Source organism: Drosophila sechellia, chromosome X (assembly GCF_004382195.2).
Source record: "Drosophila sechellia strain sech25 chromosome X, ASM438219v1, whole genome shotgun sequence".
NCBI lineage: Eukaryota > Metazoa > Arthropoda > Insecta > Diptera > Drosophilidae > Drosophila > Drosophila sechellia.
The window spans coordinates 1,969,322-1,983,367 of record NC_045954.1 but is presented as its reverse complement, the minus strand read 5'-3'; the positions used below and the strand labels follow the sequence as shown (position 1 = coordinate 1,983,367).

General features: G+C 50.0%; 6 protein-coding genes across 8 annotated transcripts; 4 read left to right on the top strand and 2 right to left on the bottom strand.

The window, feature by feature from the left end:
• The first annotated feature begins 405 nt into the window (after positions 1-405).
• LOC6616081 (tRNA (guanine-N(7)-)-methyltransferase) lies at positions 406-1,508 on the top strand. The gene is made up of 4 exons (XM_002040411.2): positions 406-636; positions 687-1,098; positions 1,161-1,262; positions 1,329-1,508. Exons 1-4 carry the CDS (start codon positions 485-487, stop codon positions 1,431-1,433), a joined length of 771 nt encoding a protein of 256 aa, XP_002040447.1. The 5' UTR covers positions 406-484; the 3' UTR covers positions 1,434-1,508.
• On the bottom strand, positions 1,417-4,133 carry LOC6616080 (RNA 3'-terminal phosphate cyclase). Its single transcript, XM_002040410.2, has 2 exons — positions 3,564-4,133; positions 1,417-3,146 (listed from the first exon to the last, which is right to left on the bottom strand). Exon 2 carries the CDS (start codon positions 2,587-2,589, stop codon positions 1,504-1,506), a length of 1,086 nt encoding a protein of 361 aa, XP_002040446.1. The 5' UTR covers positions 2,590-3,146; positions 3,564-4,133; the 3' UTR covers positions 1,417-1,503.
• Positions 4,134-4,346: 213 nt separating this feature from the next.
• LOC116802128 (apoptosis-inducing factor 3) lies at positions 4,347-9,806 on the top strand. 3 transcript variants are annotated; one of them, XM_032725362.1, is made up of 3 exons: positions 4,347-4,433; positions 4,710-4,930; positions 7,863-9,806. In XM_032725362.1, exons 2-3 carry the CDS (start codon positions 4,864-4,866, stop codon positions 9,575-9,577), a joined length of 1,782 nt encoding a protein of 593 aa, XP_032581253.1. In that variant the 5' UTR covers positions 4,347-4,433; positions 4,710-4,863; the 3' UTR covers positions 9,578-9,806. The 3 variants fall into 3 exon arrangements, with proteins under 3 accessions (XP_032581253.1, XP_032581252.1, XP_032581254.1); XM_032725361.1 differs by having other exon boundaries at positions 4,364-4,455; XM_032725363.1 differs by lacking the exons at positions 4,347-4,433; positions 4,710-4,930 and adding an exon at positions 5,717-5,827.
• LOC6616079 lies at positions 6,597-7,679 on the bottom strand. The gene has a single exon (XM_002040409.2). The coding sequence runs from the start codon at positions 7,677-7,679 to the stop codon at positions 6,885-6,887; it is 795 nt and encodes a 264-aa protein (XP_002040445.1). The 3' UTR covers positions 6,597-6,884.
• A 100-nt stretch (positions 9,807-9,906) lies between the features above and the next one.
• On the top strand, positions 9,907-11,033 carry LOC6616078. The gene is made up of 4 exons (XM_032725366.1): positions 9,907-10,151; positions 10,212-10,361; positions 10,415-10,548; positions 10,603-11,033. Exons 1-4 carry the CDS (start codon positions 10,062-10,064, stop codon positions 10,841-10,843), a joined length of 615 nt encoding a protein of 204 aa, XP_032581257.1. The 5' UTR covers positions 9,907-10,061; the 3' UTR covers positions 10,844-11,033.
• Positions 11,034-11,313: 280 nt separating this feature from the next.
• Positions 11,314-13,999, top strand: LOC6616077. The gene is made up of 4 exons (XM_032725358.1): positions 11,314-11,431; positions 11,485-11,758; positions 11,817-13,358; positions 13,414-13,999. Exons 1-4 carry the CDS (start codon positions 11,314-11,316, stop codon positions 13,568-13,570), a joined length of 2,091 nt encoding a protein of 696 aa, XP_032581249.1. The 3' UTR covers positions 13,571-13,999.
• The last annotated feature ends 47 nt before the right edge of the window (positions 14,000-14,046 follow it).

The window sequence follows — 14,046 nt, the reverse complement described above, 5'->3', positions numbered from 1 at the left end:
AAGTTAATTTACGGTTGCCTTCCACATAGCTATTTTCCATTGGTCGAACAATTACTGGAAGCGCCGTTTTGAAAACAAATCAGCTATTTTCATGTTCTGGCGGAAACCAGCTGACACCTGCTATGATTTTTGATCCCCTGATGTCAAAATCCGGGAAAAAGTTGCATTTTATTAATATCGCAGCGCCAAAAGTTTTTGGCAACAATAATGGTCCAAATATTGAATGGGAAATATTACTTTTCCTAATTGTGTGACGTTTTTTAGCCAAGATATGAATATTTACTTATCAAAATATAAGTGTTTTTAAGGTTTTTTTTTTCAATCCGATTTTAAACGAAAATACCGTTTGAATGCCCCTAACACAACAGAAACGTATGCCTTGGTATATTTTGGTATATTAATGCTGTTTTCAAAAGCGTTCGCAACGTGCTGCTGCTTCTCCTCGTTGGTGCCTGATATCACTCGCCTCTGCTAATTTCCAGTAATGGTGGCCACCGGTGGACAGGCTCAGGATCAGAGCCAGAACCAGGAGCCGGATGTGCTGAACCCCACGTCGGCGGTGACGGGGTTGCCGCAAAAGCGCTACTACCGCCAGCGTGCGCACTCGAATCCCATTGCGGACCACAGCTTCGACTAGTGAGTAGACCTCGAAATGGAATCCACACACTAAAGGCTCCGTCCCATAGTCCTGCTCGCCCGGAAGATGTTGACTGGCGCTCCATGTACCCGAGCATACAGCAGGGCCAGCAGGTAAGTTTTGCGGACGTAGGCTGCGGCTACGGCGGCTTTCTTGTCACCCTGGGCGAGATGTTTCCCGAAAAGCTGTCCATCGGCATGGAAATCCGCGTCAAGGTGTCCGACTACGTGGTGGACCGGGTTGCGGCACTGCGTCGACGATGTGCGGATACGGGTGCATATCAGAACATCGCCTGCCTACGCACCAACGCCATGAAGTATCTGCCCAACTACTTCAGCAAGGGCCAGCTGGAGAAGATGTTCTTCCTCTACCCGGACCCGCATTTCAAGCGCGCCAAGCACAAGTGGCGTATCATCAACCAGGCTCTGCTCTCCGAATATGCCTATGTCCTCAGGAAGGGGGTAAGTCCCACAATTCCCTCTAAGTGCTAGAAATGCGGATACAACTTAGTCTGCTTACCCAGGGTCTGGTGTACACCATGACGGACGTAGAGGACCTGCACAAGTGGATAGTGACACATATGGAGGAACATCCGCTTTACGAGCGTCTTACCGAAGAGGAGGCAGTACGTAGTTTAAAACCACGATCACGAAGCCAAGTCACACATTAATCATTACGTTAAAACCCACAGAATGCTGATCCCATCACCCCGAAGCTGTACCAAAGCAGCGAGGAAGGCGCTAAGGTGGTTCGAAACAAAGGCGACCATTTTCTGGCCATTTTCCGGCGCCTTTAGGACACGTATATTCTCTATATATGTAGACATTAATTTAAGGTTGCCTTAGAGTAAAGAGATCTATCGATTGTTAAATCAACTTGTTCAGATGTCCCAAGCCCTGGCAGCTGACTAGCACCTGGCCGTCGGGCTCCATCGCCACGTCGAACTTGACGCCTGTCATTTGCTCGGCTACGTTGATGGCGGTGCGCGTGTGATTGGTCAGCTTGCCTGTGCGGATAGTTGAGCGGCCGACGGCCAGGGACATGTAGATGATGAGCTGGTCCTGCATGTAATTGTCAACGCAGACTTTCTCGCGGATATACCCGCCCAGTTGGCACGACACCTCTAAGCCGAGAAGGTGTCCATCGATCCTCTTTTTGCCCAATGCGGAAGCACCTAGGACAACGTCGGCGGTCGTGTTGACTGTCATCAAGATCCCGGCTCCATCGTAGTATGCCTTCTGGCGCGAATGCTTAATCGGTTCGATGTTGCACTCCTGGGACGGCCACATACGATGTATCTCGCGTTGCGCCGACTGTTGCATGTCAATCGCAATATTTACTGGCAAGCGGCCGGCGCAGTAGGCCACTCCGCTGACCGATTTGATGCTGCCGAAAGCCACTATTTTTCCGGGATTCAGCTTGGCCACGGGTTCCACGTCCAACTGGCATCTGCCTTGGCCGCGTGGATAGAAGCCGTACCGCTGCACCTTCAGGTCGAAGCTAGCCCCGAAGTGTTTTAGGTTGGGCAGCAGCACGTCCTGCATGTACTCCACCGGGGGAGCAAAGTCAACGTTCGTGCCTCCGCACACGATCAGGCGCGACGAGCGTCCAGCAAAGAGAAGCACTGGCAGAGCCATCTGATAGATCAGAGTAATGCTGGCCGCCGTGTGCGTTTCCACGCGATAAGTGTTGTCCACAATGGTGCCCGGCGTGAACTCCACTGTGGAGGAAAGCAAGTAGTTTCCCACCACGTCCGCATTGGTGATGTCCCGCAGTAGGTTCAGCCCGTGCAGGTGCTGGCGCGAGAGCCCAGGATTCGGGCGGTTGGCCCGGATCTTCACCACACGCACCGGTTTGCCCAAAATGCAACTGAGGCTGAGGGCGTTTCGCAGCGCCTGTCCGCCGCCCTCCAAATAGGAGCCGTCGATCTCCACAATTTTTTTGGCGTCCATTTTCCCAATTTATTTATGCTCAGGGATTTTCAGTCTGCTTTCCTTTCAGGTTGTCAGCCAAGTGTGTGGCATCACAATCGGAGCAATCAAGTATCTCAATGACAGGGGCTAAGAATAACAGCTTCATTTTACTCTACTGAGACGGCACACTGCGATCCGGGCAGTGTGCCCGTCGCTCGCGTTTGCTTGGAAACAAACACCTGCCACTGTGGAAACACTCAAGGCGCTCACCATTCGAACTGGTCCGGCAGCACTGGCCAGACGTAAACAAGCAAACTTTACATTACCAGCGCAATAGTTAAAAGTTAACTAGAGATGACTGTGTAAGTGTGCAGTGCCGCCGGCGCATGCTAGTACGTGCCGCCTTCAGGCGATTAACTTATCTGCAACGTGCTATCGCGAAGGCAATTATCTTGTTCTAGTCCAGCTTAGCAGTGGTTTAACTGGCCCGAGGCATCGAAGACGAATCACTTGGCAATTGGGCAATCGCTAGCTTGGTCCTCCTCCTCCACTGGAATGCTTGACTTGTCGTTCTGCCTGTCCGTGTCCAAATGAGGCTGCAAAAAGGAAAAAAAAAATTAATAACATACATTTAATTAAAACAACTTTCCGTTGCAAAGTGCTCTTCGAATTTTTAAGGCTAAACTGTATTTTGAGAGCCCCATTCGTGGGTCTGGTAAAAATAAGGCTATCCTCATAACTGGACTGACTGTCAACATTTGGTCAAGCAAACATTGACGGAATGGGCTTAGGACTATAATACACCTGACATGGTTTCCATGCGTATAGAATGATATTTAATGTGTCGCTGAACCCCTTAAACAAAGACAAGAATACAAAGTGTCCAAAGATACAATGTTTACCTCGAGATAGCGAGATATCAACAATTTGTTCGGTACTATCCGTATAAACAGGTCTAAGGAACAGCCATTTCCCAATTACTTATGAAGGCAGTGACGGAAAATTTGGCTTACTTATCGTGCTGGTTATTCCACTCGAAGAGTCATGGCAACCGCAATCAAAACGGTGGTATTTCTTGTTCTTGTTCTAGTTCCGCTGGCGGTGATGCAATTCTGCCGGCACTGACTGTGGCACGATGGGCTCAGCTCAGCTCAGCCAACAGGTACATATATTGGTCGCCAAGAGCATTGGTCCGAATCGCCAAGAAGGCAAGCTATGTGTTACCCGCTACGACTTCTTGGTGCTGGCCACAGGGTGGAGGAGATTGCTTCGAAGTGAAGTGCGGTGATGGCAAGGTCGCGACGTTTTCGTTAGTGGAACACACGAATGGTTGGAAAGGCTGACAACTGTGGTCAGCTTTATAGTTTCCAGCGCTCTGCATTGGGTACCTCAGACTTAGTTGTCCTGCCAAGAAATTTGCTTGTTTCGGCTAGGTGGTCTTGGCGCTTGTTTCATCTTTAATCGCATTATCTCTGAGGTGATCCAAGTCATACTTAAACTAAAGTAAACATGAGAGGTGTATTAAACAATGTTTAGAGTGTTGCGATTGCACAGTAGGGCTGACTCTAGTATCTTGACCGTTCCTGTGTCCACGGACACACACAGAGCCCAGAAGTGCGTGTGTGTTGGGGAGGCACGAAGCTTCCAGTTCCAGTCGAATCCAGCGACGAAGTTGCGCGCCATACGCGGTCCGCAGTTCACGCGCGCCAGACGTGCCTCGCATTGGATTGGCTCTTGCTCTCCCGGCTCTCTCGCAGCGTTCCTGGTCCACTCGACTCCACTTCGCTTATCTCGGCACAGACGCGGTCCCCCGACCTGTTGCACGCTCCCAGGCTCTCTTCCTCCCTTCCACGCGATATTCCAGTTATTTTGTTTTTCTTTTGGTTAGTGTTGTTGTAGAGAGTGGTGAGTGATGATTGGCGACTAAAAGCAACTCGCAAATAAACAATGACGTGTGTTGTGTGTGCAGCAAAAACAGCATCTCAGACACGTTTGCGAGCTCGGCACATCCATCTGCGGCTGATGACTCAGCCTGTGGAGGAATAATTAAATAGAAATGATTAACACGGGAACTAACTAACTGATAACGAGCTTTGGCACAGTGATTGATTGTTATTAAGTGGAAAACAAAGCTCCTAAACTGCACACTCAACTTTCAGGTGGCAGTCCCCTCGAACTGCTCTGAGCTTGGCCAAAACGCAACGAGCCTTCGAAGGCCTTCTGAGGATACGCAAGCACCAGTCCAGGCAACCGTGGAGGATACTTATCGCCCCGTCCTTTGCCAGCCACATCCCCAACCGCCTGCTAAACACGATGGGTTCCGTCAACTGCAAGGAGTACAAGACCACGGGCAGCACGCCCAAAAAGGAGAAGTCGACAGGTAAATGCACGACTTACAGATGAATAGTTTTCGAAAGGTCAATTGACAAACAACAAGGCAAGGTCGCATTTCCAATTTGACTGCGCCACTTCTAATCCCGCAAAGGGTTTCTTCCCAATAAAATAAGATCATCTTGCCCCAGTCCAGTTCTTTTGTAAAAGTTCCGATAGTACTTAAACCAATCCCCTCGTTTTCCGACTACGATTCGAAAAGTGCGTGGTAATGTCGCAGATGAACCGATTGCCAACAGTGCCGTGTTCCTTTTATCAACTGAACGAGGCCAAATGATTAGGAGAGTGGGAATGACCCGCATTAGATGGGTGTTTCGGGGCGGGCGGAGGTGCCTAGATGATTGTCTCAGCGGCACAAGTCCAAGAGATTGGCAAAGAGATAGGGAAGGCGGGAGGGCACAACTTGCTTGCCCTGCTGCTGCGTCATGCCACAGTAGCTATCGATGCGGGAATACTTAATCCCGGTTACTAATTCCCCCAAAGCTACAGTTCCCCTGTGGATATCCAATATTTCTTTACCATCTTGAAAGGAGTTACAGGAGCTCCTGTGTATGGTTGCGACCCTCTGAAATTCCCTGTTCTGAGTCTTACAGGGTATCTTAGCGTGTTTCTGCTAGGCGATGGCCACTGTATAACTGCTGTTAGTCACCGCCATCGGAATTTCGACTGTGCCGTTTTCCTGCCTATTGCCTATTGCCATGTCATGCATTCGTTCTCTTGGGCTCTCCACAGAGGCCCCAGTTCGCTTAAATTGGCTGCTCCAGCGGCGGTCTCCAGTTCATTCGTTCGCCAACTGCCGGCGATTAAGCGTTGGCAAGCTCTTAAAATCAGACAAAACGTTCTCTTAGCTGCGGCCACCCCGTCCTTTACTGTGATACCCGGTTTAGTGAGTTATATATTTCGGTGAAACTTGTTCTCGTGCAATTGTTATTATTATTATTATTTGGCCTGGCTTTTGACTCACTTGAGTTGGACAAGGCCAACCGGTTTGGTTTGCTCTCGTGTGTACGAGTCCGAGTGTGTGTGGGAAACGCAGCTGTGTTATTAACATGGCGAATCATTGCTAATTAGATGAGAGAACTGAAAGAGGTTGGCAAATGTACAGTGCGGGGTCGAAGTTTACCGACTCGACGGAAAAGTTGTCCCTACATCTGTTTCGCTGGGTAATTCATGACTTGCTGTTCTTCATGTTTGGTGCTTCGAAGGGAATGTTTGATTTCCGAGCAGCACGCCTCCGTTCGCAAAAAGCCGTATCATCGCAGCTCTATCATGGGCATATCAGCGATACCATATTACCATACATCATAAAGCCAGTCACTTGAGATAGGGGCGTGTAGACATTATCGCCATATCAGAACGGAATCGACTAGAACACACGTTTACAGGTGTTACGGTTACGCTTTATGGATGTTTCCCTCACCGCCTGGCTTTTCTTGATGACGTAGCAACTTGAGGTTCTTAGGTATGCTGAGTTGACGTGACATTGCAGTAGGTCGGATGAGTCAATCGATTCGGACTTGTCGCTAGGATCCGCTTTGTTGTGGTCAGGTAATCATCGATGGCAACTATCCCCTATCCTCGGTGTTGTTCAAAATAAGTGCCCTGACACACACAATTTTACAATTACATATCATGGTTTAAAAGATAGATAGTATTTATTGCTTTAGACTTTTCATCAAGGTGACTGTTCGAAATAAACTGTTATCAATTTAATTTTAGGCCAATTGTTTTCGGAAACTACTATAAATGATCACAAATCAAACTTGACTTATTTGGTATACTATCATTTTTCTGAATTTATGACAGTGACTCAACGAAGCTGGTTATGAATGATGATCTCTGGCAGTTTAAGTAAATAAATATTGATCCTCTGTTTAATCAGATAGCGTAACTTCTGGATAGATATATTTAAGTGTTTAATTTCCTTAGATATTCCATATATTTTAGTTTTTGTTCGAGCCCTGCTTGACGGCCAAGAGCTCCAGTCGCGTAATAGCATCGTCCAGAAACCTGCGCTGCTCCTGCAGCTGCGGTAGGAGCTCCTCAGCACTAAGTGGATGAGCGGGCTTAGGTGTTGCCATGCCCGTTGCAGGTGATTTTGCGGATTCAGTCCAACGACTTCGCAGACCTGCTACTCCTATGGATGGCCTAAGCATGTCCAGCACTCTTTTGATGATGGAGGGACTGGATTCCTGCTGCGGATCCGGGGAATGATCCTGCTGGTGGTGGTTATGTTGCTGGCCACTGGCCACACTGCCCTGTGAAAACTCCGGCATGGTCAGCAAAGGTCCCCACAAAAAGGAACCTAATCCGGGGCCAGCCGGCGTTGCGCCTTCCGATGAGTGTCCTTCCAGTTGCTTCCCTTGGGAGGCAAAGCGTCCGTCGAGCAGCTCAAGTTGACGTTTTAAATCATCTAGTTTATGCTGCAGGTGTTCAAAGTCAGCCGTTAGATTGATGGCCAGCCGCTGCGTGGTCTCGCCCTTCGATATTTCCTCGAGCTTTCCTATCTGAACGCCTATTTGATGATCTCTTAGCTGTAGATCGTCCAGCAGAAGTTGAGTTTCCGCTCGAAGTGGTTGCTCTAAAAAAAGACGTGCGATCTCCGCCTGCAATAGCTGTTTGTGGGTGCGCAGCGCACTTAGCTGCAGGTCCTGAGGATTCCCAAGATTCGAACGGACCATATTTGATCCCAGGATCATAAGCAAACCCACAATGACTTCTGAACGCGAGCGAAGCATTTTCTCGACTGATATTCGTTTTTTGTTGTTTCTACCTGAGCAGCAAGCGGTGCCAGAATTTCCCTTGGACCCTTGGAGAAAAACTGGAAAATTTTGATGTGTCCATTCACCTACACACTCTTCTTATCTGTATTGTTATCTCCGTTTCTCTTTGCTTGTCTCTTTACATGATGGCTTCGCAAGGTGGTGCCGTAGGTTCATACCAGTCCAAGTGCAGCAACCAGAGTCCCAGTACAACCATGTCGACGGAAGAGTCTACGCCGGATTCGGAGTACACCAGTGCGGTCCCTGTGGACTGCAAGGTTACGGATCTGAAGGAGAACGAGATGAAGCAGGTGGACTTCGATGAGGACACCCGCGTTCTGCTTGTGAAGCAGAACGATCGTCTGCTAGCAGTGGGTGCCAAGTGCACCCATTACGGAGCTCCGCTCAAGACTGGAGCTTTGGGCTTGGGTCGTGTCCGCTGTCCTTGGCACGGCGCTTGCTTTAACCTGGAAAACGGAGACATTGAGGACTTCCCTGGTCTCGATTCCCTGCCCTGCTATCGCGTGGAAGTGGGTAACGAGGGACAGGTGATGCTCCGTGCAAAGCGATCGGATCTGGCGAACAACAAGCGACTCAAGAACATGGTCCGCCGCAAGCCCGACGATCAGCGAGTGTTCATCGTGGTTGGCGGTGGTCCTTCTGGCGCTGTGGCCGTGGAAACCATTCGACAGGAGGGCTTTACTGGGCGCCTTATCTTTGTGTGCCGCGAAGACTATCTGCCCTATGATCGCGTTAAGATCTCCAAGGCTATGAACCTTGAGATCGAGCAGCTGCGCTTCCGCGACGAGGAGTTCTACAAAGAGTACGATATTGAACAGTGGCAAGGAGTCGCCGCCGAGAAGTTGGATACCGCTCAGAAGGAGCTGCACTGCAGCAATGGCTACGTGGTGAAGTACGATAAAATCTACCTGGCCACAGGCTGCTCCGCCTTCCGGCCCCCTATACCCGGTGTTAACTTGGAGAACGTCCGGACTGTCCGAGAGTTGGCGGATACAAAGGCGATATTGGCATCGATCACCCAGGAGTCCCGCGTCGTCTGCCTGGGATCCAGCTTTATCGCCTTGGAAGCAGCTGCTGGGTTGGTCTCCAAAGTGCAAAGCGTCACGGTTGTGGGTCGTGAAAATGTCCCACTTAAGGCCGCATTCGGCGCGGAGATTGGTCAGAGGGTGCTGCAGCTGTTCGAGGACAACAAGGTGGTCATGCGCATGGAGAGCGGCATCGCCGAGATCGTTGGCAACGAAGACGGCAAGGTATCAGAGGTGGTGCTGGTAGATGACACGCGTCTGCCTTGCGATCTGCTGATCTTGGGCACTGGCTCCAAGCTCAACACCCAATTTCTGGCCAAGTCGGGCGTGAAGGTAAATCGTAACGGATCCGTGGACGTCACTGATTTCCTGGAGTCCAATGTACCCGATGTGTATGTGGGCGGTGATATAGCCAACGCCCACATCCACGGGCTGGCCCACGATCGCGTGAACATCGGGCATTATCAGCTGGCTCAATATCACGGACGAGTCGCGGCTATCAACATGTGCGGCGGGGTAAAGAAGCTGGAGGCCGTGCCCTTCTTTTTCACCCTCATTTTCGGCAAGGGAATCCGGTATGCCGGCCATGGATCTTACAAGGATGTGATCATTGACGGCAGCATGGAGGACTTTAAGTTTGTGGCCTACTTCATTAACGAGGCGGATACGGTGACAGCGGTGGCTTCGTGCGGCCGGGATCCGATTGTGGCCCAGTTTGCCGAGCTCATCTCGCAGGGCAAGTGCCTCGGTCGTGGCCAGATCGAAGACCCCGCCACCCGTGAAGAGTGGACAAAGAAGCTCGGCCAGCCGTTGCCCCAAGTTCGCTAAATAATCAACTTAATGTGTATTACCGCTGAGATTTGTTGTTATATTTTCATGCAATCGTTGAGTATTTATTATATGGGTACTCGTATGCAAAACTCTATAAACGTGTAAATTTATGTGTGTATATTTATAATTGTAGTTGTGGGGACTTCCTTGAGTTCCCGCCGCGGTTGCCACTTTTGGCCCAAGAGATTAAAGATGTAGGCGTTCCATTCCCTTGCCACACAATGTATTTTTTTGAGTCATATTGGTTTACTTTTGCTAAATAAAGAATTTTAACGTTTCGTATTTGAAACCATAGTTTTGCATTTTCTCCGATTGATGAAATTCAAACAAGGTCGTTAGCTCCTCGCTTCATCTGTTCACTTACAAACTGTTTTATCCATGAGCATTTACGTACATTCCACAATTGCTTATTTTTACAAGGTCTAACCAATTGTTCGCGTTCAAACCGAAATTCCAAATTAAGAACGTATCTTTAGGAACAATGGCCTCACCTAGTCGAAATTCCCAACGATCCCTGCTTAACGCGGGCCTTCAATTGTTTACAACAAAGCTGAGCAGGACCCAGCACACGGTATGGCTTTTGAAGATGGTCATGTGGGATGTACTAACTTACCATTTCGTCGGCGAATAGCTTCCGCTGAATGATTTCGGTGTATCCGGCCTGCATGGTGTGGAGTTCCATCATCAGAATACTGCACCGACCAGGATATCCCAGCGGCTGGCGGATGTCCAGAAGCGCACCCAATTGCTGGAGGAGCGGAACCGCCAGCTCAAGGATTTGGTTTGTAAAGATTTGTTCGAACACAGTTTATAGTAATAGGAGTTCCTCCTCAGGCGCTGGATAAAACTGACCTCTTCGAGTCACGAGCTGCAATGCTGTGCTCCCGAGCCTTCGACATCAGTCAGGAACTGATCGTAACCAGAATGAGGATCAACGACGTGGAGAACGCCTGCACTCAACTTCGAAGGTATTGTAATTACCGCAGTCGTTTAGTTCGGCTATCTAGTCTGTTCTTCTACAGTCGAATCCTAAACCTAAAGCTGCGACGCATCCAGCGTCGCCGGCTCCTCTGCCACGAGATAGAAAAACTGCAAGGGGCGCTGGAACACCAGGTGCCCCCGATCCTTATGCATGTCTGGCACAGACTTTGCTTTCTATGGAACTGTGTGGACTGCCTGGCGCTTGTGTCCTGCGGGGCCCGTCCCGTCTTCGAGGCAGAGAGCAAAATGGATGCCCTTAATGTATTCGTGGCGGGCTTTTGACATGTTCCGCCTTGTCCTGGCCTTTTAGTATTTTTAACACTGGTTATCGAGCACCGCCGGGTAATCGACAGCAATTGGCTAGCCGAGTCGGGCAAATGTTACTTTAAACCATTGCAAATCACTTATAGTACACACTGGAGTGTAGAATGTAGTCATCGAACTATTTTATTACATGTTTAACTGATATTAATTCTGCGATTATTTTTTTTTTGTGCATAATATCGTAAAGCTTTAGCGATTATTTGCGAAACAACATATCGGCATATCTACTGTTGCGATAACTTTCGAAGTTACCTATCGTTCGAACTGTTTGAACAACCGATGGTTTTCGAAGATACTATCGCAAATCGCATACCGAAGTGATTTCTGGTGCATTTTTGTTTCTTGTTTGTGCACGTGCAGAACGCAAATAAATGCGCCGAGCCTGAGTCAATGCGAGCGGACAGGAGGACAGCGGATAGCGGGCGGCCATGGATCAATTCTCGCACGATCTGACGTTGGCTCTGGACCTGACGCTGATGGACAGGGCTAGTGGCGGCGTCGGTAGGTGGGGCTCCCGCCGCAGGACACGTTCCACGGGCAATCTGCGTAAGTAGCCATCGCACGCCGACTCCTGCTCGCGGTAACCCCCCTCTGCTTAGCCTGCGCCCCTCAGCCCACTGAGGACTCCTCGAGCAGTCCCACGGACGCGCTAAACCAGGGGCACCATCACGGGCATCATGGCCACCACCACCATCACCACCACCCAAGTGCCAACGTGGACGGACTGGACACACGCAACCTCAAGTTGCCAGCCAGCGACTCTGACGAAAAGGCGGAGGCGATGCTTCCTCTGCGTCTGCCACTGACCTTGCCTATACGTATGGGTGCCCTGGAGTCCGACTCGCTTAACGAGACCACCTTCAGTCCTGCCAGGTAAAATGGTTAATGCTCCTCCTGGTGGTCCCCAATCTTATCGTTGACACACCCACAGATTCTACAAGCCTAACTCGCGAAGGAAACGCAAGATCAAGCGGATGTCCATGGAGTTCGAGTTTAGCAAGGATACACCACACACCTTCACCGAATCGCCACTGCAACCCAGCCTGCTAAGTAGTAGCGGTTCTGCTACTGGAACCATACGCAAGCGATTGCTGAAAATTGACGCCACTGGACATCGCTCGCATTTGTTCTTCTGCGGCAAACGCAAGCGCTCAAACCGCGATCGCTACCATGAGCAGGATTCGGTTAAGTTGTACGCCCTGCCGCACTCACAAGCAGATGACCAGCACGTACAGCAACCACAGCACCACCAGCAGAGGATGCGCCCCCGCAGCTACTCCTCCACATCCAAGCCACTCAGCGACCGCCTGCTGCCACTGAACAAGGGACTGCTGTCGAAGATCAACCGAATGGCTGCCCAAGGACAGCAGGTTAAGCACACCCAAAAGACTGAGACAAAGGACAAGGACTTGAAATGTCATCGTTCTGAAGGACCCGAAGGAGTAAGCCTGGAGATGGAGGAGCTGCCCGATCAAAAGGACGCGGTCCAGAAGCTACCTTTGCCAAGTGCTGATTTTACGACCGCCAACTTGAACTCCATCAGCATGGACACCATTGTGCCTGTGACCGATATTGATGCCTTGTTATTGAGTACGCCACCAGCTGCTCCGCTGCCGCGCAAAAAGGCGCAGGGGCAGGCGTCGGGGCTCAGCAGCAGTAGCTCATCCAAAACGGACCGACGCCGCCGCTTCCAAACGTTTCCACAGCCTCAGCTGCAGCTCCAAGCTCAGTCAATGGATTGTAGCGAACTTTATGACTTCTTAAGCTCTAGTTCCCTAAGCTCGTCCACGGATAGCGAGGCGGAAGTAGGTAGTCATCGACGGCACGACACCGATCGCGAGGGCGACGATGAACTCACCGACTGGCCGGGAAACGAATTCGGACCCGGAGCCAGATACGATCCGAAAAGGAAGCTTACAAAAAAGTCACTACTGCCTCAAATTCGCTCGGATGACACAATTGGAGAAGATGACACTCTTATGTCTGGCACCGAATCGGGAGCGGTGGGTGTGGAACCGCCTTCGAAATCACCAGTCCAACTTCCAGAATCACTGCAGGATCTTTCCCGCTTCCAACCAGCTGGCGTCTCCGAGCCCATCGAGATTCAGAATGCCTGCTTAGAGATGGAAACAAATGCAGATGGCACCATGCCGGCTTCTCGCCAAATCGAGAGTGAGATGTCCGGCGAAACTTCTAATCCGTTTCTTTCCTCGTCGCCGCCTGGACACGTCCAGGGACAGGAAGTACGTGAGATACGAGCAGGGTGTCGCCGCATCAATGGCGAGCGTCCAGGATTCAGCATCAAGATGAGCGTCAATGAGCGCATCGCCCGATTTCTGCAGGATTCGCAACAGACACAGATCCGTCTGCCGGATATAGAGCTCTATGAGACCGATAGCATGAGTAATCTGGCCGCGCTCTATTCACTTACCATGGTGGTAGAGCACGGATGCACAGTGCTCACCAAAACCGGGTAAGGATAAAGGGATACTAATTTAAAGTCTATAACTAAGTTGCCGCTCTTCCAGGAACACTACGCAGACGGTGAGCGTGGATCATCTTCAACAAGGTCTGCAGCCGCGTCCAGGTCTTTTTGGCGATTTTAAGCGGCGCTGCTACGGTGAGGAGGGAGAGGAGGAAGAGGAGCAGCAGCAGCAGCTTCAGCAAGATCCCGGCCAGATTTAGCCCCAGAAAGCAACACTGTAATCCAAACGAGACCAATCCCTAGCAAATGCAGACGTACAGCCATCAGAACTCGGGGTGAAACTCTTGGCTTTTTAATACGCTTGCATTTCTGGGGTGTAAGAACCCCTTAATCTATGAATGCTTTTAGCTTGTTTTTGTGAAATCTGTTCCATGTACATAAGTTGCATCGGTCCGTGTATATACTAACTGACTTCGTTTGGGAATGGCGCCAGCAAGACGGAAACCGGATCCTAGATCCCGTCAGTTTGGGCACGCGCTTGGAAGCGAGCGAGATGACACGTTTTAGAGAAAGAGAGAGAGGACCGACCGAAAGGCGTCGGCAGCCGTTCCACTGTACAAAATATTTAATGTAAGACCTTCAGCGAATATGAATATAAGAAATATATATATGTGGTCATATCCGGAATAGATGTGGACTTAATTTTTACCCAGAATGTGGTGGATATTTTTTATAA